The 22,450-nt window shown below is 29.4% G+C and overlaps 3 protein-coding genes and 1 non-coding gene across 4 annotated transcripts; 2 read left to right on the top strand and 2 right to left on the bottom strand.

Annotated features, from left to right (window-relative positions):
- Positions 1–1,111: 1,111 nt before the first annotated feature.
- LOC106398426 (glycosyltransferase BC10-like) lies at positions 1,112–2,045 on the bottom strand. Its single transcript, XM_048740590.1, has 6 exons — positions 2,040–2,045; positions 1,899–1,979; positions 1,693–1,728; positions 1,551–1,607; positions 1,321–1,467; positions 1,112–1,249 (listed from the first exon to the last, which is right to left on the bottom strand). Exons 1-6 carry the CDS (start codon positions 2,043–2,045, stop codon positions 1,112–1,114), a joined length of 465 nt encoding a protein of 154 aa, XP_048596547.1.
- A 5,280-nt stretch (positions 2,046–7,325) lies between these two features.
- On the top strand, positions 7,326–9,115 carry LOC106397796 (1-aminocyclopropane-1-carboxylate oxidase 3). The gene is made up of 4 exons (XM_013838424.3): positions 7,326–7,541; positions 7,801–8,027; positions 8,132–8,465; positions 8,556–9,115. Exons 1-4 carry the CDS (start codon positions 7,428–7,430, stop codon positions 8,844–8,846), a joined length of 966 nt encoding a protein of 321 aa, XP_013693878.1. The 5' UTR covers positions 7,326–7,427; the 3' UTR covers positions 8,847–9,115.
- Positions 9,116–10,677: 1,562 nt separating this feature from the next.
- On the top strand, positions 10,678–10,811 carry LOC125578835. Its single transcript, XR_007316916.1, has one exon. It is a non-coding gene; the product is annotated as a small nucleolar RNA snoR111 (small nucleolar RNA).
- Positions 10,812–14,622: 3,811 nt separating this feature from the next.
- BNAANNG30210D lies at positions 14,623–15,733 on the bottom strand. Its single transcript, XM_013839787.3, has one exon. It carries the CDS (start codon positions 15,489–15,491, stop codon positions 14,817–14,819), a length of 675 nt encoding a protein of 224 aa, XP_013695241.1. The 5' UTR covers positions 15,492–15,733; the 3' UTR covers positions 14,623–14,816.
- Positions 15,734–22,450: the final 6,717 nt, after the last annotated feature.

The raw sequence follows: 22,450 nt of genomic DNA, 5'->3' as shown, positions 1-22,450 counted from the left end.
TAGGAAATAGAATTGAAAGATCTCACATATTACTCCTCTCGACACTACAAGCAGTAATATAACGAAATCGCATATCATTTTCTTACGGTTATCACAATTACATAATTGTTTTTGATAAAAATAACAATTATATCATTGCGATATCTATTCCTGTATTTATCAACAGCTGTAATACATGGAAGATGAGTCGCTGTTCAAAGTTGACATAACTTAACTTAAATCCGTTGTAAGAGCACTCGGGTACGTAGGTTTGACTCCTGGATAGTTAGATAGATAGACTCGTTCGAAAACACATATTTTCCCCCGCTAAAATAACAACAAAAGATTTTTCCAGCAAATCATAAATAGAATAAAAATTCTGCTTTGTAGCATACCCTTTAAATTTCGGTTGTGAAAATCCGCAAACTAAACTAAAAAAAAAAAATTAGGAGAGTAAATATTCTTTTTTAAGTATGTTTATCGTGTTTCAAAAAGAAAAAGATATGTTTATCGATTATGTCGATGAATAAATTATGGAATAATGTATTAATCAAAACTAGTTTCTTCAGGCATATTAACAAAAACCTTTTAACACCGAACATAAATTCACTTCATTAGTGATGTCTTATGTATCAGTGGTGTTCCTTACTCTATATACTCTCTGTTGCTTGGCCTAAAAGTTACGTTCTCTTTTTCAGTTTAACATAAAAACTTACTGACCCTGTTGTAGAGTTATAACTTATAAGTCTACGTTTTTGATGATCCTATTAGTACTTCACTCACAAGGCGCATGTCATAGGATTAGTCATCCATGACATCCTTATCACAAAGGAATATCCAAGCAACATGCTTATCTCATTTCTGTTTTAGTTTTTACTTTAACTTTCCAGCTGTTGAGACAGGTCATTGTTAGACCGTTAGCTGCTCTTTGTCATTTAGTATTTGTACCCCTGCAGTAGCAGAAGAACGTTATCAGAAATAATATCATTTCCAAAACCCTTAAAACTCTCTGTGTTATCTCTCTCAAGAATCTAGTACCTTCGAGGTGATTATTCTCATCTACAATCTCCTTCTAGGCTAGCATTCACCATACTTAGAACTAGCGGTTAGTTCCTAGTGTGGATTATCTATCCTACTGATATCTACTGTTCCAGCGCATAGCTGCTTCTTTGGTAAATTTCCTTGCAAAGAGAAAGCACGGAACAGGTTTTGAGTCGGCCTTACACCAGTCTGTTCGTGATTCAGACTCGTAATTGACATGGTTTATACTCTATTCCAAGAGAAAAATAACCAGTGATTACTCAAAGAACAAAAATCCATCACAAATAAGAAATTATGTACCTTTATTTCTTGTAGATCCTCAGGGCCGGAGTTTTCATATGTGAATGTGACGGGATGCCAAGACTTGGCTCCATGTTTTGAACCCGAGACGTCCCATACAGTGTACGTCAGTGTTCTTGGTTCCATTTCACTCTCTAGTCCACGCATCTGGAAAAAAAACAGTGTATTACATAACTAAGAGCATATTTAACTTACGTCTATATTGATTCAATAATAGTATTTAGACATACCGTAAGTAATGTTTGGATATAGTGTTCATCAGGGATGCAGTTGCGCAGGTTCTGACTCTGAGTTCACATCAAACGCCAAAGGTTCAAACATCCATTTAAATGAGAAAGAAAGAGGTTATGCTAATGTTGAAGTATCACTTACAAGCTGTGCCTCTTGTGAACCAAAAGGTGGAGCTTTCTGCAAATTTAAAAGAGAAATCAGGATATAATCAGTTGTTTCTTGAGCAAAAAGGAATCAAGATTGGCATTAGAACAATAAAAGATACTCTGAGGTTTCACTTAATGGTGATTGCTACTCAATTAACCAAGCAGTAACTAAATTGAATCATCATAAAGCCTGATCTTTACCTTGCAAAATTTCTCAAAAGCTGAGAATACAATACCATCATTAACAATGAGCTCTGCATGACTTCTGATCACAGATATCCACTGAAATAGATGAGAACAAAAATTAGATAAACTGCAAAGGAACCCTTGTCCCACTCTCACCGTCATGTTTAATTTTCAAGAAGAAACTAAGCTTCAATAGTCTTAGTAACAAATCAATTATGTAATGTTTATTTGAAAAGCAAGTTAATGAAGCTACTTGTGACCCTTTTCGCCATTTCTCTTCAGGTATGACTGAAGACATATTCATACTGTACCGTCTCTCTTTAGTATTAATAAAACTGCAAATAGAGAGAAATCACAGTTATCAACATCTAGAAATCTCCATAAAGTCAAGCGGTTCACTAACATAGTTACAAGCACTGAAAAATCTCCACACAGAAAAAAAAATGAGACTTGCAATTTACCTACCTATCCACAAAACTCCTCGGTGAAGAGATGAGATATTTGTATATATAACCAAAGTCATATAACGGAGCACAACTGCAAAACCGAGTGTAAAAGCAGAGAGAAGAATGAGAAAAAATGGCATATCACATATATGCAATAAGACATGGTCAGATATAAGAATAAGATCTAAAAGCGAATTTGCTCAGAGTGCGGGAAGACAAATGAGTATATGCATGTGTGTTTCGTGCGTCACAAGTCTGAAACTGGCTAACCAGCTACAGCCAATTAATCATATTCAAAAATAAAGAAGCATTGGAGATATATCAAGGATTTGTTGAATAATAATGCTCAGAGAAGCGCACCTGTCAGAGAGAAGAATAAATCTTTGGTTTGAGTGATCATCTAAAGCAGTTGAAAGCAACAATCTCTCTGCTTGGATCATGCTGTATTCTCCCCATATTACCTATAACCATTACACCCTAAGTTTCAATTCATCCACTATAATCCTTAGGAACCGTGGGATATACTTGGATCAATAATCACTAGTTAATTATGAACTATTGTGAATAACCGCACATTAAACTCCAAAAATACTAAAAACTGAAGATAAATTTGATTGAGTCAAACATCCGTTTTAAGATTTTTTTACTAATGATGTGAATAATAACTTACAAAACTTTAGACATGTACTAATCCATTATTTTTACTAATGTACTGAGGTTTAAGTCATCGATGATAACATGAACCAACACTCACGTTGATGCTATTGTTTAGCTGGCGGTTATAGAAATAATGTGATCTCGTGGTCTCTTCATTGAACACGAAATCAGGTTGTGAATGTACATAGACAGAGAAGTTCGCCTGATCAGCCCCCTGCGAGAAACCACCAGAAGCAAACAATCTTGCAAACTTAGAAAACAGCCAGTGACAGGAGCAGACCAAAGACTTGTGGGCCTTCTGGTTCGATATTAATACTCAGTCTTTGGGCTTTAATTTGCTAATAATTAAATATAATATCTTAAAATTGTTAGAACACTTGCAAGTTCCAACAATGGTCTCTTAGAATGTTTTTTTAAGATAAAAGAAAAAAAATGCACAAAATTCTTAAATTAGAAGTTATAGATATTCATTAGAACCTCATTAGCCTTTATATTTTTTTATATTATATAAAGGTTGATTTTTTTAAAGAAAATAAACACTTTAATCAACTCACATTAGAATAATAACTCTTTTTTTGTTTAAAACCCCATTTGGATTTTGGAGTTCTCCCTGATAAAGGTGCTCTTAGGCCATCTCCAACAAGACATCAAATTTAATACCATCCCACCAAATTTGGTGAAGTGTGAATAGTGTTACACCAAATTTAGTGCAACACTATTCATCACACCAAATCTTTAAAATACATATTTTAATATATTTCATTCAAAAATATAGTTTAATTACTATCAAATTTATAACTAAACATAAATATATTGTATTATTTTTATTTTAGATTTATTTTTCATATTTGGTGTAATAATACTCATCACACAAAATTTCTAAAATACATTTTAATATGTTTCATTTAATAATATAGATCAATTACTATCAAATTTGTAATTAAACATAAATAATATTATATTATTTGTATTTTTAATTTATTTTCATATAATTAAAAAAATTATTTTTATTTTTATTTTGTTATTATATTCAAAATAAATTAGTAAATAACTATTATTATTTATCACTTACAAATAATAAAATATAAATATAATCTAGATGTAACAAAATTATTATTTATCAATTACAAATAATATAAATATAAAAGTTTTAAAACTGAAAACATCAAATAATATATAATATTGCTTTTGGTATAAGATTTGGTGTTATTGTTGGAGATGACAATAAAAAATTGACCCCAAAATATCAAATTTAGTGTAATTTTAACACCAAATTTAGTGTCATTGTTGGAGATACCCTACACATCTCGCAAAATAACGTATTATCAGTTCTGTATAAACCATTTAAATCTATTATTATAAACAAGAAAAATATATAAAACCAAAATAACACACTCATCCATTGTAAACAAGAAAAATATATAAAACCGAAATAAATGTACACAAAAGACTTTAGCTTTTTATTTTTTTGTCAACTCAAAAGACTTTTATCTTATGTGAAAATAAAATGGGAGAGTAAAGGCCCAAACTCCTCCTATTAACAAAAAAAATTAAAAAAAAAATAAGACTGGGATGTGAGGGAATTTCGTGTGTATAGATGTTAAGATTTATAAAAAAAAACGAATATTAATGTTACAATTATTAATGCGCACGGGTAGTTTTTTGTTCAATGGAGAACGTAAAATAATGATGCATGTACTATGTAGACAATAATTGACGTCTTAAAGAAACTAAAGTTATAAAGGGAATTGACTGTGGAAAAACTAATAAGAGGACTATATAGGTTACAATTATATATAGCATTACGTAGTGTAAGGGTACTTTTATTACTTGTACCAATTTTTTTTTTTTTTTTTTTGTAACTGACAAAAGTTATTTATTACATGCACATATACGTCAGTTTGTGTATATTACAGCTTTTACTCTCGCTTTTTCGAAACTGTGCAATGTGTAGTTGTTACTTGTGTACTCAATATCGTGGCATACCAGGATTTGAATTGTCAATTGTGTTATGGATATTAGCAGATGTGTCGTTAATTAGCAATACAGCGACATCCACTTCCTGTTTCTTTTCCTTTTTTTGGTAAAACATCCATTTCCTCTTCCTCTTCCTCTTCCTATTTTCATTGCAAAGACGATCAATATTATAAAATGTATTTTTAAGTCTCTGAAATTTTTTCCCTAACTAGTGTTCCATATTCGTTATATATATAACAAGTGACAACTATACAGTCCATACTCTGCTAAATAGGTTATTTGTATGTGTATAAACACGATTTTATGACATATATAGACAGTTCATATCGAACAAACCCGTAAATTAATTAAGCTTGATAATTTATTTGTCAAAAGAAAATGTTGATAGTTAAACATGATAGTTTCTACGTACTTTTATCACACATTCAATGTGTAGACAGATCCACTTTATGAATCTATAATTAGTAATCGGCAGACTTGCTTGTTCTACGTTTCCATTTTTACAAAAATTATAAATCACTAGCACGGCTGATAAAATCACAAGGATTCGTGCATCACTGTTCATACGACGACGCACCCATGCGTAGACACACATTACACAGAATAGGAACAAAAGAATCACGTACAATGAATGTGATTATGATGAGATTAGTGTATATTCTAACAAAACTAGTGTGGTATCTAAATACAAAAGCATTAGTGCATTTAAAACAAAAAGAAAGAAATATGTAAGTTAAGCCCATAAGTTATTATTAGTTGTACCAAACAATCAATTAGGACATGTAACAACAAGAACACGTCTCAAACTAAAGAGTCTCAACCGTACGTTAATCTCCTCAATTAATGTGTTTTCTTTTAGAAAATTTGTTTAGAACTTCTAGAAATATTCCCTTAGCTGTAAATGCAGTACTGCACTTCTTCTTTCTGTAAAAGGTTAATATGTAAAAAAAACCATTTAAAATGTAAACGAATAATTAGATGATCTCACATCACCACCTTTTAACTTTGTTGGTTAATTTCTTGAAAAGAAGATCGTCATATTTTACACACAAAAAGATCATCATTGTTGTCATGTACTGTTTGATGATACTGACTTACGAAACTCGATTATAATATTAAATAACATGATATAGGCTTTTAGATTTTATATGAGTTACTAGTTTTTTCACGTTTCGTCATCATGTATATCAATAACCTCGCTAAGATCATCAGTTCACCACCAAATAAAACGTAGCCAACCGAAGTCTTTCTTCTCAATTTGTGTTGTCAAATTTGTCATAAAGTATGAATTTCTCATATACTTAATACAGATAAGTATTATAAATTGACAATTCATCAACTATTGAACTTGAAATTGAATAATAACATTTTAAACTTTTTTTTGACGACGACTTCTGAATTGTTATGTAGTTTTGGGGGCATCATTAGAAAAGCAAAAGAGAAAGTACTATCACTTCAAACTTCTTTTCATTTTTCTACTTCTTAGTGAGTTTGGGAATATTCTATAACTTCGATTAATATGAATGAATGTATAAATACTCTGTATGCTTTTCAACCTTTTCTTACCAAACATCTGATCAAAGATCTTTATTGATTTGTTAGGAATATGGAGGAATATTTTTCCCTATTATGGAGGAATCCGAAGATAAGTTATTGTAAGTAGGTCGCGAATGGCAACTGATATTATTGCAGAAACAACCTCATAAATGATAAAGTTACAAAAAAAAAATTATTATCAAGCTTATATACTTTATTCCCAAAATTTAAAGTACGCATATTTGATTCCTTTGTGATAGCGTACACGTTCTCTAACCATGATGATTCCAATAAATACACCAAAAACCTTACAAAATGACTCTTGAAAGTAAACTAGATAATCAATTCAAATTCTTTCTATATAGTTTGTTTGCTAAAGGTTATTGGTAGTTTCGAAATAGTCATTCATATCCCTTTTTTTTTGCATATAATGACTCCCCGAAGGGGCTAAGCACCAGATAAAAAGTGTTCGAGTGCTTCTCTGATTTGTAACAACCCATACACAATTATTCATATAAAATAAAAGCAAAAGAAAAAGCCAATATAATTGCAGAGAATAAGAGATCGAAATGGAAAACACAAAGTTTATCCCACCAATTATGTTGCGCACACACACCATCGTATACAACTTCCACAACCTCCTTTTCTTTTCTAGTAAGGAAAAAAACAAATTTATATCTACTAAGTTCTAACTTTATTTAAATGGCACAATTATAGATATCGTATATATAATATATCATTATACATATATATATATATATAAAATATAATATAATATTTTTTTTAAGATCTTTGATTTACTATCTGCGCCTATAAATAGCGATCCTCCCTCAACTCCTTAACTCACATTTGACAACTAACATCTTCAACAACATTAAGTTGCCAGTTTAAAGATATTCATACGTTTACATAGAGAGGGTCTAGAGTAATGGAGAAGAACATTAAGTTTCCTGTTGTAGACTTGTCTAAGCTAAATGGTGAAGAGAGAGACCAAACCATGGCTTTGATCGACGATGCTTGTCAAAACTGGGGCTTCTTTGAGGTTTTTGTCTCTCTTCTCTTGTTCATTTCTTTTTCCTTTTTGTTTGATTACAGTTAAATAAATTTTTTTATCGAGATTAGGTGTTCTTTGCTCGAACTTGGCATCTGAAATATTATAAAAAGGTTGAAAGATTAATTATATTAACTTTTTATTTTTTACGAAAAGAAAAAATATAAGATGCATAGGTTTGAAAACTCAAACCACTTCCCATCATTTTTTTTAAATGGGTTATTATAATTCTTAAAATCTGTAATTTCAGCTGCTAAACCATGGAATACCATATGATCTTATGGACAACATTGAGAGGATGACAAAGGAACACTACAAAAAATTTATGGAACAAAAGTTCAAAGAAATGCTTCGTTCCAAAGGTTTAGATACTCTGGAGACTGAAGTTGAGAATGTTGATTGGGAAAGCACTTTTTTCCTTCACCATCTTCCTCAGACTAATCTCTACGACATCCCTGATATGTCAGATGAATACCGGTATACACACAAAAAAATGATTCAGCCCTAAAACACATATCACAATATTATACGTTTATAACAAAAAAAACTATTGATTTGCTTTTCTGTCTCTTTGAAAACAGAGCGGCCATGAAGGACTTTGGGAAGAGGCTAGAGAACCTAGCCGAAGAACTATTGGATTTGTTGTGTGAGAATCTAGGGTTGGAGAAAGGGTACTTGAAGAAGGTGTTTCGTGGGACAAATGGTCCAACTTTTGGGACAAAAGTTAGCAACTATCCACCATGTCCTAAACCGGAGATGATCAAAGGGCTTAGGGCTCACACGGATGCAGGAGGCCTCATATTGCTATTTCAAGACGATAAGGTCAGTGGACTTCAGCTTCTCAAAGATGGTGTTTGGGTTGATGTCCCTCCTCTCAAACACTCCATTGTCATCAATCTTGGTGACCAACTTGAGGTACAATTATAACCCGGTTAATGATACTAAGGGAGGAATTATAATTGGTTTAGGTTAACCAGAATCTTTTTCATTAAAATGTGACTATAGGTGATAACCAACGGGAAGTACAAGAGCATAATGCACCGTGTGATGACACAAAAAGAAGGAAACAGGATGTCTATAGCGTCGTTCTACAACCCTGGAAGTGATGCGGAGATCTCTCCTGCACCATCTCTAGTGGAGAAATGCTCTGATGAATATCCGAGTTTTGTGTTTGATGACTACATGAAGCTATATGCTGGAGTCAAATTTCAGCCCAAGGAGCCACGTTTTGAGGCGATGAAGAATGTTGCAGCAACCACGGATTTGAACCCGGTGGCCACAGTCGAGACGTTCTAAATGGATGTGGGATTTTTTATGAAGGCAAGAAAGATGGGGTTTTGATATGTGTGTGGGCAACAATGTTAAATAAGTATTGAAGCTAATGTTATAGTAGAATCAAGAACTAAGTTGTGATCACTTATGAATCTACTAGTGTGGTTAAGTGTGGGAGTGTTTATGCAATAATTGTATTGGAAATATGAATTTTAAAGATTGTACTACAAGTTCGTAACATTTGAGATATCTAATATATTAAAACAGAAGTCGTGACTTCTTTTCATGTGTGATTTTTTTAGTTTGGACAATTCCTAGAAAATATCATATTTTACATAAGTTCATTATTATATCTTTTAATATCTTTATCTTTTTATTTGAAATACCAGTGAATATATTTAAAATATTCTAACAAAATATTTTTAAAATCTTCTTAGAATCTTTTTTAATTTACTTTCAAAAATTAGTTAGTTTTAATTTAAATTATCATAAAATATAATTAGAAATAAAAATTTAATATAGTTTAGGTTTATAAACGAAAATTTAAATAAAATGAAATTAATTAATTTCAAAAATACATTTACTAATAATTTTTAAATATTTTGATAGAAATAAATATTTATTTCTATTTTAATTTTTTCAAATTTGTTTTCTAATAAAATAAAAATCATGATTTTTTGATGAGTGATATTTTTATTTAGACCATCATTTAAATTTTCTATTAAATGTATATCACTAATGCTAATATATATATAATATTCTTAACAACTTTAATCATAATATCTTTTATATCTTTTATTTTTTTAAAAAAATTTTAAAATTCTAACAAATCTCTTGAAAAAGATTATAATAAGATCTTAATTGTTATAAATGAATATAAATATTTTCAACTAATTTAGTAATTAGTAATGAAATGTTACTAAGAGAATAAAATTATATCATATTTTATCAATTTTATAATAATATCTATCATTTTAAAATAAAACGTTATATTGAACAAAATATGATAAAATTATTTTAAATTGATAAGTTAACATATTTTATTTTCTAAAATATAAAATATTTATGCTAAAAATATAATATGTTGGTAGAACGGGTTAATATTAGTAAACTATATAATACATGTATAAAAATTTATCTTATCTTAAACTTTTTAATATACAGTAATTTATTATATAAAATTAATAAACATTAAAAATTATTAAAAAAATCTAGCGATTTGAACTACGGATCAAGATTATAATAAATTAAATACGAAATTATTTTCATATATGTTGATTCATGCATTAAAAAAATTAGTTTAGTAATCAAACGTAAATTCAATAGGACAAATATATAATAATCAACATATATATGTGATGATTTAATTTACAGCATGAAAACTATAAAATTATTATATTTGGCATAATTATACAAACATTTAAATATGTGAGTAACATTAAAAATATATAATAATTATGTAAAAAAAATATCTGTATATATAAATGTGAAAATATATATCCGCACACCGTGCGGGTGGAAATCTAGTGAATACTTAAAAAAAAACACAAATGTATACAAAAGTAACAAACTCCTCACACATGCATAATTGAAATCATCAACATATTTGGGCTTATATATATTGGACAAAAGGTCCAAAAGATTTTAAAATTGTATTAAGAGGGATTCTAGGGCATCACTCTGTATCCTACTATAAATACTCCTCTAGAGCTGAGATTTCTAATATAGCACGGGTTACAGTCAATGAATCATTAGAGTTTTTCTCTTTCTACACAGTATACATCTCGTTTTCTTCGGTTGATTTTTGATTTTGAAATTTATTTTTGGGAAATAAAAAGAAAACCTCGTGGTTCTTAGAATCGGGCAAGAGAGAGTACGGTGTCTCTGAGTCCTTGAATGAATCTTGGCGAGGGAAATAGATTTGGCCGTGATATATCGTTTCAGTCGTCCTTTTTATTGGTTGACGATCTGATTGTTGCTCGTCCACATTCTGTCTTCAAAAAAAAAAAAATTCTTCAAAATCATTATTTTTAATGTATTAAAATACGAATCAGAAATTGCGAATGATGAACTTCAAATTAACTATGTAACTTTATAATTTTTTTTTTTTCCGTCTGGATAATTTTTAATTAAAGAAAACGGGCCAAGCCCAGATAACATATTCCGAAGCCCAGATACAACTAAAAGGCAACAGGCCCAAAACATTAAAACCGAATCCATTAACGGGCCGTCGGCCCAACCATTTAACTCCCGAACGACGTCGGCCGAACTACGCAACAAGGAGGGTGGCAACTGAACACGTGTGAGCATCTAAACTCTCAGGACGACACGCGTCGCCACCATCTCGACTTGACCGTCTTCGCCGCAGGTCTCCATCGGTACCACATCACCGCCACTTCCTTTCGCCGGAGCTCATAACCTGGAGAGCCTCCGTCGAAACCATCTCTTTTCTTCGCTTCATCAACTCATCGGAGAGCCTCAACACTCTTCGAGAGCTCCTCCGACAAGGCCCAACCTCTCAAACACTAAACCCGCAAGACAACAACATTTTGATAGAAATAAAATTATAATCAGGAACTGTAACATCCCGAGTTGTGATATGTGAAAAAGACTTAAGAGAATTGATTTGGCTACCTATGTCACCAAAGTTGATTTACCTTTTCCGGAACACATCTTGAAAGAACTCCAGAGTTAAGAGTGCTTGAGCTGGAGTAGTGGAAGGATGGGTGACCTATCGGGAAGTGATTCGCGATAGCGTGCGAGTGAGGCCAAAGCATGGGAAAAGGTCGGGTGGTGATTGCAGGGTCAGTAAACAATGATTTCGAGCCTTTGGAAAATTAACGGACCGACCGTCAGACGGGATGGGCCCACGGGCCGAGAGAGCGGGCGTGGGTGGCCCATTAGCCGTGGGCGGGTCGGGGCGTTACAAGTGGTATCAGAGCTGGTTAGCCATCTCAGTTCCAACCTTAGAGGCGTCTTGAGACCTGTCGGGAGCGCAACGAGGACGTTGCGTTCTTTGAGAGGGGGTGAATTGTAACATCCCGAGTTGTGATATGTGAAAAAGGCTTAAAAGAATTGATTTGGCTACCTATGTCACCAAAGTTGACTTACCTTTTCCGGAACACATCTTGAAAGAACTCCAGAGTTAAGCGTGCTTGGCTGGAATAGTGGAAGGATGAGTGACCTATCGGGAAGTGATTCGCGATAGCGTGCGAGTGAGGCCAAAGCATGGGAAAAGGTCGGGTGGTGATTGCAGGGTCAGTAAACAATGATTTCGAGCCTTTGGAAAATTAACGGACCGACCGTCAGACGGGATGGGCCCACGGGCCGAGAGAGCGGGCGTGGGTGGCCCATTAGCCGTGGGCGGGTCGGGGCGTTACAGGAACAGTGACAAAAAAAGTAATTATCTTAAAATGTTTAATCTGCGGTGATATGTGCAAGTGCAATGTAAAAGATGAAATGAAACAACATTTTGAACTTTTGCTATATTAAGAAATTATATAAAGTTCTTAAATTGGTGGACTTGTTAGTTTCAAACTTTCAAGATATCATAGCGCTTAAAAATCTGGACGTGAAGGTGATGTCCTCAGAGCAATACGATGTCGCAGCAATTGTGGAGTCCGCGCACTGTTTTTCACTTCTCCTGTAATTAGAACCTGTTCGTTGTTGTTAAACTTGGGGTTCCTTTAATGTTGAAGATTGGACTGGACATCAACACTTGTAAATTCTCTTGTATGGGCTTTTCATCGGTTGAATGAAACTGTTAGTCTAAAGAAAATCGGTGTTAACATACCAGAATTAGTTTTATACAATTCAATCGGGGATCGTATTAAAATATGAAAGAGCCCACTAAATTTTATTCTTTTCACAAACTGTAACGGCCCATATAGTTTTACATGAAGATTGAAGAGTATTTGAGAGGAAATATATTAAATTATGTTCTATAATAATACTTTAGAGCATATATGTATTAAATAAATATATCAAATTATATATGATATATATATAATTTTACGTAAATGAGAATTGGCCTCTAATTCGTAGACAAATAATAATGATCTTACCGTCAATAATAATGGCTTAAGGTTTATAACATTTCGCAAAGTTTAGACAAAAATCAAGCTAATACGCAGACACACAGAACGAGTCAAAGACGTTTACCATTTTAGTCCAAACTATAAGTATAGTATATAAAAGTTAAAAACTCTCAGACACGCCTCCTCCTCAGTCAGTCGTGATGACTGATGGCATCTTTTTCCTCTGACATATTTTAATAATTATAAGTATAAAAAATCACATCAATATGACTAGACATTTTTCTTCTGACAGCATATGTTTCAACGACAAGTAAAAGAAAAAATTCAACAATACTTCAATAATCTAAACCATGTTAACTAGATACGTAGTTCGTACTAAACCATACAAGTTACAACAAATTGATTATTTAGTAATAGAATTATACAAATATAATTTAATATATTTTGATCAGTTCAAACAAAAGTAATTCTTTCTTTACGTGGAAATATGTGAGGAAAGTATTACACTGATACCAAAGCCATTCTGTCTGTCTCCACTTTCGCTATTTATTCGTGCTACCCGATGTTCCAATATCCGCATTTCTAGGATTTAGTTCCCTCGTTTTGTCTGAAATGGAAGTTAAAAACCATAACCAAAAAGAGAAGAGTGATGATTAGATCCCTCTTGCTTACATTGGAATTTTTAACTATTTTACCGATCCAACAAACATGTTCACCGCACGTTTTGAAGTCTTGAATGGTTATTTTGAACTGTATTCGAACACAGGAAAGCAGAATAAGTCTCCAAGTTAAAAAAAAGAAGAAGGTCTCCAAGTTGCAAGAAATCCAAAGCAAACAAAAACAGTAGATAAAGGGTCGACATATCAGAGCCATTATTACCTAACCAAATACAGATGTTTAAGTTCAAATTATAATGAAAAATGTAACCTAATAAGCTGGTATCGGTTGGAGTAAGCTGAGTAAGTCTTATCAGACCGGAATTAGGTTTGAATATAGTGCCGTCGTTTGAACTTTAAAGAAAATGGTAGTAGGGTACTAGGGTTCATATTTGACTTTCATCAAAAATGTCTACTCAAAGTTCTAAGACATTTATCTCTGTATTCCTTTTTATATCCAATAAAAGAACCTGAAAAACCATTCAAATCTACTTTAATTCATACTCTGTGTGAATCAAATGGATATTGGAACTATACTAAAACAAGTGTTACCATCTAGTAACGGAGAAGTGAGAAATCTAACTCAGTTGACATGTTTAGAATGATAGTTCTGAAATGATTATTCTTTTACATTCCATTTATCAGCTTACAAATATAAGTTGAGAGTTCATACCTACTTTTAACTTTAGACTTTACGCTTTGATGAAAGGGAAAAAAAAGTTGTCCAAAAGAAAAAAAATGAAAGGAATCAGATTGAGTGACCCGCAAAGGGCAATAATGTACAGACAAATATTGTGACAACAACAATACATGGGCAGCATCAAAATGGCTGTGGTGGTCGGCAGCACAAAAAATATTGTTGGACCCGAAATAATTCTAATATAGTTTTGTAGATTTTTAGACGAGTACACTTTTATAAAATCAATATTCCAGTAAAAGCCACTATCACTATAGATAATTCGTTTACATATGTCTAGGTAGTATCTAGGAAGTAACAATTCTACTTTGTATTCTGTTCACTAAAATACTCCATAATTTAATCTTTGGCGGCATCAGTTTATATTTGTGGTCACAACATTTGAGTGGTATACATACAAACGTATTAAATACGTGCAACTACACTAATCTTATTTTGATGTAATCAAGATGTTATAATACAATGATACTTTTGTCGCATTATACTGTAGTTAATGCAACACATGAAAACTTTCGGTAATCAAAACATGTTTGTCCTAGAAAGATCAAAGAGAATAAATAGAAGGAAAAAACATTTCTACTTTTTTTATTTCTTGTAATTTTTCTTATCCCCAAACACCAAAAACTTTCTCACCAATGAAACTCACAAATCTTTTAAATGACCCCTTCTCCTCCGCCGCCTCTTCACCATCCTTCCCAGTCTGTAACTCCGCCGTAGTTTCCAAACTGTCGTTGCAACTACAAGTACCATCAACCAACTCGCTTGAACTCGAACTTGTGATGGACTCGTCACTGAGTCGACTCGGAACCTCTGAATCGTTCAGACCAAAGCTAGGACTAGCAAGAGCTGAAGACTTCCCTGAAGGCTTTCTCCGGTTTTTCTTTCCAGCTACGTTCTTTTTCTTTTTCGTTTGCGTCTTCTTCTTCTCCAAGCTGTCTTCGAAAGCGTCGATGATTTCATGAATCAGCTGGCGACTAGGTGAAGAGTCCCATCTGACCCAGTAACTCGTGTAGCAGCTGAAACAGTCGCAGTGGAAGAGAGGCGAGTGGTTGTCAAAATGAGATACTATGCGGGGTTTGGTTTTATTCACGCGGGAGGTAAAGTTTCGTTCGCCGGAGTAAGAGGCGGTTGATATGAGATAGGCCAAGACTTCACGGTCTTGGGGAGAGAGCACTGCCGCTAGTGAAAATATAGCAACGGGTAGGAGAGAAAGAAGTTGGTCGTCGGATTTTATCTGCGGCGAAGGGTGTACTGTTCCTTTCTTGTAGAGCTTCTTCATTGCGTCGTATAGAAGAGAGAGAGAGAGCTTGACTTTATTGATTATGGTGTTATTGAGACTTTAAATACCGAAAGGGTCATTAGGTTTTTTGTTTCGTTTCATTCTTCTTTTTTATTGTTTTGTGATTTACTATACGGAACTAGGCTTGATACAAATCAAACTTGGTAGAAAGTATTAAATGCTCTCGTTAAGATGTTTAATGTGGTACTAGGTGACTGGTCCGCCTATAAAAAAAAATCTTCAAATTTTAAAAGAAGTTAATGGTGCTTAATTTTAGAGTTTTCATATTTTTTATTAGGAAAATCGTATTTCAAACTCTGAAAGTGTCACGTTCTCGCACTTTAAACACTGGAGTTTTTTCACTAAAACTATAAACTCTGAAAGTGACATTTTTATAACAAACCTCCAATGAATCTTCTTCAAGTCAAGTATGTGACTGGCACTACTCATTTCATGAAAATGTATCAGTTTCTTTTTTTTTTTCTAAATAAAAAATAATAAAATACATAAACAAATTCAAAAAATTGGAAAAATACAAAAAAAATCTAAAAAATTTAAAATTAAAATAAAAAAAAATATTTTTGAAATATGTTAATTTTACATAAAATAATTTTCTTATCATTCTTTTTTATATGTTAGGTTTTGGTGTGAGTGGAGCTTTTTAGATAAGTAACACATATTTTAAATTTTTTAAAGTTTGATTAGTAATTTATTTAATTTTAAAGTTATTTACTATTTTTAAGAACTTCAATGATAAATATTATTAAATAAATAATACCAATATATCTCTTAACAAATATGTAAATTTTACATAGAATAATTTTTATTGATTAGGATAACATGAATTTTTGTTGATAGATGAGTATTCTTTTAGATTTTTTGATCAATAGCTTGTATTTTTTAAATAAAATTCCCAAAAAGTCTATTTTAGGAAAGTTTTAATTTTTATTGAGAAATATTGTAGATTTGGGGTTGTGATTTAGAAATTAAGATAATATGAATTTTTGTTGATAGATGAGTATTCTTTTAGATTTTTTGATCAATAGCTTGTATTTTTTAAAATAAAATACTCAGAATTTCTATTTTAGGAAAGTTTTAATTTTTATTCAGAAATATTGTAGATTTGGGTTTGTGATTAGAAATTGGGATAACATGAATTTTTGTTGATAGATGAGTATTCTTTTAGATTTTTTGCTCAATATTTATTTTTAAATAAAATTTCCAAAAATTTTTTAGGAAAATTTTCATTTTTATAGAAAAATATTATAGATTTGGGGCTGTGATTTAGAGATTAGGATAACATGAATTTTTGTTGATAGATGAGTATTCTTTTAGATTTTTTGATCAATATCTTATATTTTTTAAATAAAATAATCAGAATTTCTAATTTAGGAAAGTTTTCAATTTTATAAAAAAAAATTAATTGGATTTGGGGTTGTGATTTAGAAATTAAGATAATATGAATTTTTGTTGACAAATGAGTATTCTTTTAAAATTTTTGATCAATAGCTTGTATTTTTTAAATAAAATACCCAAAAATTATATTTTAGGAAAGTTTTCATTTTCATAGAAAAATATTGTAGATTTGGGGCTGTGATTTAGAGATTAGGATAACATGAATTTTTGTTGATAGATGAATATTCTTTTTGATTTTTTGATCAATAGCTTGTATTTTTTAAATAAAATTCCCAAAAATTCTATTTTAGGAAAATTTTAATTTTTATTGAGAAATATTGTAGATTTGGGGCTGTGATTTAGAAATTAGGATAACATGAATTTTTGTTGATAGATTAGTATTCTTTTAGATTTTTTGATCAATAGCTTGTATTTTTTAAATAAAATTCACCAAAATTCTATTTTAGGAAAGTTTTAATTTTTATTCAGAAATATTGTAGATTTAGGGCTGTGATTTAGAGATTAGGATAACATGAATTTTTGTTGATAGGTGAGTATTCTTTTAGATTTTTTGATCAATAGCTTGTATTTTTTAAATAAAATTCCCAAAAATTCTATTTTAGGAAAGTTTTCATTTTTATAGAAAAATATTGTAGATTTGGGGCTGTGATTTAGAGATTAGGATAACATGAATTTTTGTTGATAGATGAGTATTCTTTTAGATTTTCTAATCAATATCTTATATTTTTAAATAAAATACTCAGAATTTCTATTTTAGGAAAGTGTTCAATTTTATAAAAAAAAATTATTGGATTTGGGGTTGTGATTTAGAAATTAAGATAATATGAATTTTTGTTGATAGATGAGTATTCTTTTAGATTTTTTGATCAATAGCTTGTATTTTTTAAATAAAATTCCCAAAAATTCTATTTACGAAAGTTTTAATTTTTATTGAGAAATATTGTAGATTTGGGGCTGTGATTAATAGATTAGTATAACATGAATTTTTGTTGATAGATGAGTATTCTTTTAGATTTTTTGATCAATAGCTTGTATATTTGAAATAAAATTCCCAAAAACTCTATTTTAGGAAAGTTTTCATTTTTATAGAGAAATATTGTAAATTTGGGGCTGTGATTTAGAGATTAGGATATCAAGAATTTTTGTTGATAGATGAGTATTCTTTTAGAGTTTTTGATCAATAGCTTGTATTTTTGAAATAAAATTCCCAAAAATTCTATTTTAGGAAAGTTTTCATTTTTATAGAAAAATATTGTAGATTTGGGGCTGTGATTTAGAAATTAGGATAACATGAATTTTTGTTGATAGATGAGTATTCTTTTAGATTTTTTGATCAATAGCTTGTATTTTTTAAATAAAATTCTCAAAAATTCTATTTTATGAAAGTTTTCATTTTTATAGAAAAATATTGTAGATTTGGGGCTGTGATTTAGAGATTAGGATAACATGAATTTTTGTTGATAGATGAGTATTCTTTTAGATTTTTTGATCAATATCTTATATTTTTAAAATAAAATACTCAGAATTTATATTTTAGAAAAGTTTTCAATTTTATAAAAAAAAATTAATTGGACTTGGGGTTGTGATTTAGAAATTAAGATAATATGAATTTTTGTTGATAGATGAGTATTCTTTTAGATTTTTTGATCAATAGCTTGTATTTTTTAAATAAAATTCCCAAAAATTCTATTTTAGGAAAGTTTTCATTTTTATAGAAAAATATTGTAGATTTGGGTCTGTGATTTAGAGATTAGGATAACATGAATTTTTGTTGATAGATGAGTATTCTTTTAGATTTTTTGATCAATATCTTGTATTTTTTAATAAAATTCCAAAATTCTATTTTAGGAAAGTTTTCATTTTTATAGAAAAATATTGTAGATTTGGGGCTGTGATTTAGAGATTAGGATAACATGAATTTTTGTTGATAGATGAGTATTCTTTTAGATTTTTTGATCAATATCTGATATTTTTAAATAAATATCAAAATTCTATTTTAGGAAAGTTTTCAATTTTAAGAAAATATATTGTAGATTTGGGTCTGTGATTTATAGATTAGGATAACATGAATTTTTGTTGATAGATGAGTATTCTTTTAGATTTTTTGATCAATATCTTGTATTTTTTAAATAAAATTCCCAAAAATTCTATTTTAGGAAAGTTTTCATTTTTATAGAAAAATATTGTAGATTTGGGGCTGTGATTTAGAGATTAGGATAACATGAATTTTTGTTGATAGATGAGTATTCTTTTAGATTTTTTGATCAATAGCTTGTATTTTTTAATAAAATTCCCAAAAATTCTATTTTAGGAAAGTTTTCATTTTAATAGAAAAATATTGTAGATTTGGGGCTGTGATTTAGAGATTAGGATAACATGAATTTTTGTTGATAGATGAGTATTCTTTTTGATTTTTTGATCAATATCTTGTATTTTTAAAATAAAATTCCCAAAAAGTCTATTTTAGGAAAGTTTTAATTTATATTGAGAAATATTGTAGATTTGGGGCTGTGATTTAGAGATTAGGATAACATGAATTTTTGTTGATAGATGAGTATTCTTTTAGATTTTTTGATCAATAGCTTGTATTTTTTAAATGAAATTCGCAAAAATTCTATTTTAGGAAAATTTTCATTTTTATAGAAAAATATTGTAGATTTGGGGCTGTGATTTAGAGATTAGGATAACATGAATTTTTGTTGATAGATGAGTATTCTTTTAGATTTTTTGATCAATAGCTTGTATTTTTAAAATAAAATTCCCAAAAAGTCTATTTTAGGAAAGTTTTAATTTATATTGAGAAATATTTTAGATTTGGGGCTGTGATTTAGAGATTAGGATAACATGAATTTTTGTTGATAGATGAGTATTCTTTTAGATTTTCTAATCAATATCTTATTTTTTTAAATAAAATTCCCAAAAATCTATTTTAGGAAAGTTTTCATTTTTATAGAAAAATATTGTATTGAGATTTGGGGCTGTGATTTAGAGATTAGGATAACATGAATTTTTGTTGATAGATGAGTATTCTTTTAGATTTTCTAATCAATATCTGATATTTTTTAAATAAAATACCCAAAAATTCTATTTTAGGAAATTTTTCATTTTATAGAAATATTGTAGATTTGGGTCTGTGATTTTAGATTAGGATAACATGAATTTTTGTTGATAGATGAGTATTCTTTTAATTTTTTGATCAATCTTGTATTTTTTAAATAAAATTCCCAAAAATTCTATTTTAGGAAAATTTTCATTTTTATAGAAATATTGTAGATTTTGGGGCTGTGATTTAGAGATTAGGATAACATGAATTTTTGTTGATAGATGAGTATTCTTTTAGATTTTTTAATCAATATCTGTATTTTTTAAATAAAATACTCAAATTCTATTTTAGGAAAGTTTTCATTTTATAGAAAATATTGTAGATTTGGGTCTGTGATTTTAGATTAGGATAACATGAATTTTTGTTGATAGATGAGTATTCTTTTAGATTTTTTGATCAATACTTGTATTTTTTAAATAAATTCCCAAAAATTCTATTTTAGGAAAGTTTTCATTTTTATAGAAAATATTGTAGATTTGGGTGCTGTGATTTAGAGATTAGGATAACATGAATTTTTGTTGATAGATGAGTATTCTTTTAGATTTTTTGATCAATAGCTTGTATTTTTTAAATAAAATTCCCAAAAATTCTATTTTAGGAAAGTTTTCATTTTAATAGAAAATATTGTAGATTTGGGTTGTGATTTAGAGATTAGGATAACATGAATTTTTTTTGATAGATGAGTATTCTTTTAGATTTTTTGATCAATAGCTTGTATTTTTAAAATAAAATTCCCAAAATTCTATTTTAGGAAAGTTTTAATTTATTTGAGAATATTGTAGATTTGGGGCTGTGATTTAGAGATTAGGATAACATGAATTTTTGTTGATAGATGAGTATTCTTTTAGATTTTTATCAATATCTTATATTTTTAAATAAATTCCAAAAATTCTATTTTAGGAAAGTTTTCATTTTTATAGAAAATATTGTAGATTTGGGGCTGTGATTTAGAGATTAGGATAACATGAATTTTTGTTGATAGATGAGTATTCTTTTAGATTTTTGATCAATATCTTATATTTTTTAAAATAAAATGCTCAAATTTCTATTTTAGGAAAGTTTTCATTTTTAAAAAAAAATTAATTGGATTTGGGTGTGATTTAGAAATTAGGATAACATGAATTTTTGTTGATAGATGAGTATTCTTTTAGATTTTTGATCAATAGCTTGTATTTTTAAATAAAATTCCCAAAAATTCTATTTTAGAAAGTTTTCATTTTTATAGAAAAATATTGTAGATTTGGGGCTGTGATTTAGAGATTAGGATAACATGAATTTTTGTTGATAGATGAGTATTCTTTTAGATTTTTTGATCAATAACTTGTATTTTTTAAATAAATACCAAAAATTCTATTTTAGGAAATTTTTCATTTTATAGAAAAATATTGTAGATTTGGGTCTGTGATTTAAGATTAGGATAACATGAATTTTTGTTGATAGATGAGTATTCTTTTAGATTTTTTGATCAATATCTTGTATTTTTTAAATAAAATAATCAGAATTTCTATTTTAGGAAAGTTTTCAATTTTATAAAAAAAATTAATGGATTTGGGGTTGTGATTTAGAAATTAAGATAACATGATTTTTGTTGATAGATGAGTATTCTTTTAGAATTTTTGATCAATAGCTTGTATTTTTTAAATAAAATACCCAAAATTCTATTTTAGGAAAGTTTTCATTTTTATAGAAAAATATTGTAGATTTGGGGCTGTGATTTAGAGATTAGGATAACATGAATTTTTGTTGATAGATGAGTATTCTTTTTGATTTTTGATCAATAGCTTGTATTTTTTAAATAAAATTCCCAAATTCTATTTTAGGAAAATTTAATTTTTATGAGAAATATTGTAGATTTGGGGCTGTGATTTAGAAATTAGGATAACATGAATTTTTGTTGATAGATGAGTATTCTTTTAGATTTTTTGATCAATAGCTTGTATTTTTTAAATAAAATCACAAAAATTCTATTTTAGGAAAGTTTTATTTTTATTCAAAATATTGTAGATTTGGGGCTGTGATTTAGAGATTAGGATAACATGAATTTTTGTTGATAGATGAGTATTCTTTTAGATTTTTTGATCAATAGCTTGTATTTTTTAAATAAAATTCCCAAAAATTCTATTTTAGGAAAGTTTTCATTTTTATAGAAAAATATTGTAGATTTGGGGCTGTGATTTAGAGATTAGGATAACATGAATTTTTGTTGATAGATGAGTATTCTTTAGATTTTTAATCAATATCTTATATTTTTAAATAAAATACTCAAAATTCTATTTTAGGAAAGTTTTCATTTTAAAAAAAAATTTATTGATTTGGGGTTGTGATTTAGAATTAGATAACATGAATTTTTGTTGATAGATGAGTATTCTTTTAGATTTTTTGATCAATAGCTTGTATTTTTTAAAAAATTCCCAAAAATTCTATTTACGAAAGTTTTAAT

The sequence above is a fragment of the Brassica napus genome, chromosome A9 (genome assembly GCF_020379485.1).
Source record: "Brassica napus cultivar Da-Ae chromosome A9, Da-Ae, whole genome shotgun sequence".
In the NCBI taxonomy this organism is placed as follows: Eukaryota; Viridiplantae; Streptophyta; class Magnoliopsida; order Brassicales; family Brassicaceae; genus Brassica; species Brassica napus.
The sequence above is the reverse complement of the archived record's forward strand: the minus strand, read 5'-3'. Positions and strand labels throughout refer to the sequence as shown.

Coding starts and splice junctions, on each gene's coding strand:
- BNAANNG30210D (XM_013839787.3), bottom strand. CDS start 15,491: ATGAAGAAGCTCTACAAGAAAGGAACAGTACACCCTTCGCCGCAGATA.
- LOC106398426 (XM_048740590.1), bottom strand. Junction 1,608..1,692: donor GTTCACAAGAGGCACAGCTT/GTAAGTGATACT, acceptor ATGTGAACTCAG/AGTCAGAACCTGCGCAACTG. Junction 1,250..1,320: donor AGGATCTACAAGAAATAAAG/GTACATAATTTC, acceptor CTCTTGGAATAG/AGTATAAACCATGTCAATTA.
- LOC106397796 (XM_013838424.3), top strand. CDS start 7,428: ATGGAGAAGAACATTAAGTTTCCTGTTGTAGACTTGTCTAAGCTAAAT. Junction 7,542..7,800: donor AAAACTGGGGCTTCTTTGAG/GTTTTTGTCTCT, acceptor CTGTAATTTCAG/CTGCTAAACCATGGAATACC. Junction 8,028..8,131: donor GATATGTCAGATGAATACCG/GTATACACACAA, acceptor CTTTGAAAACAG/AGCGGCCATGAAGGACTTTG.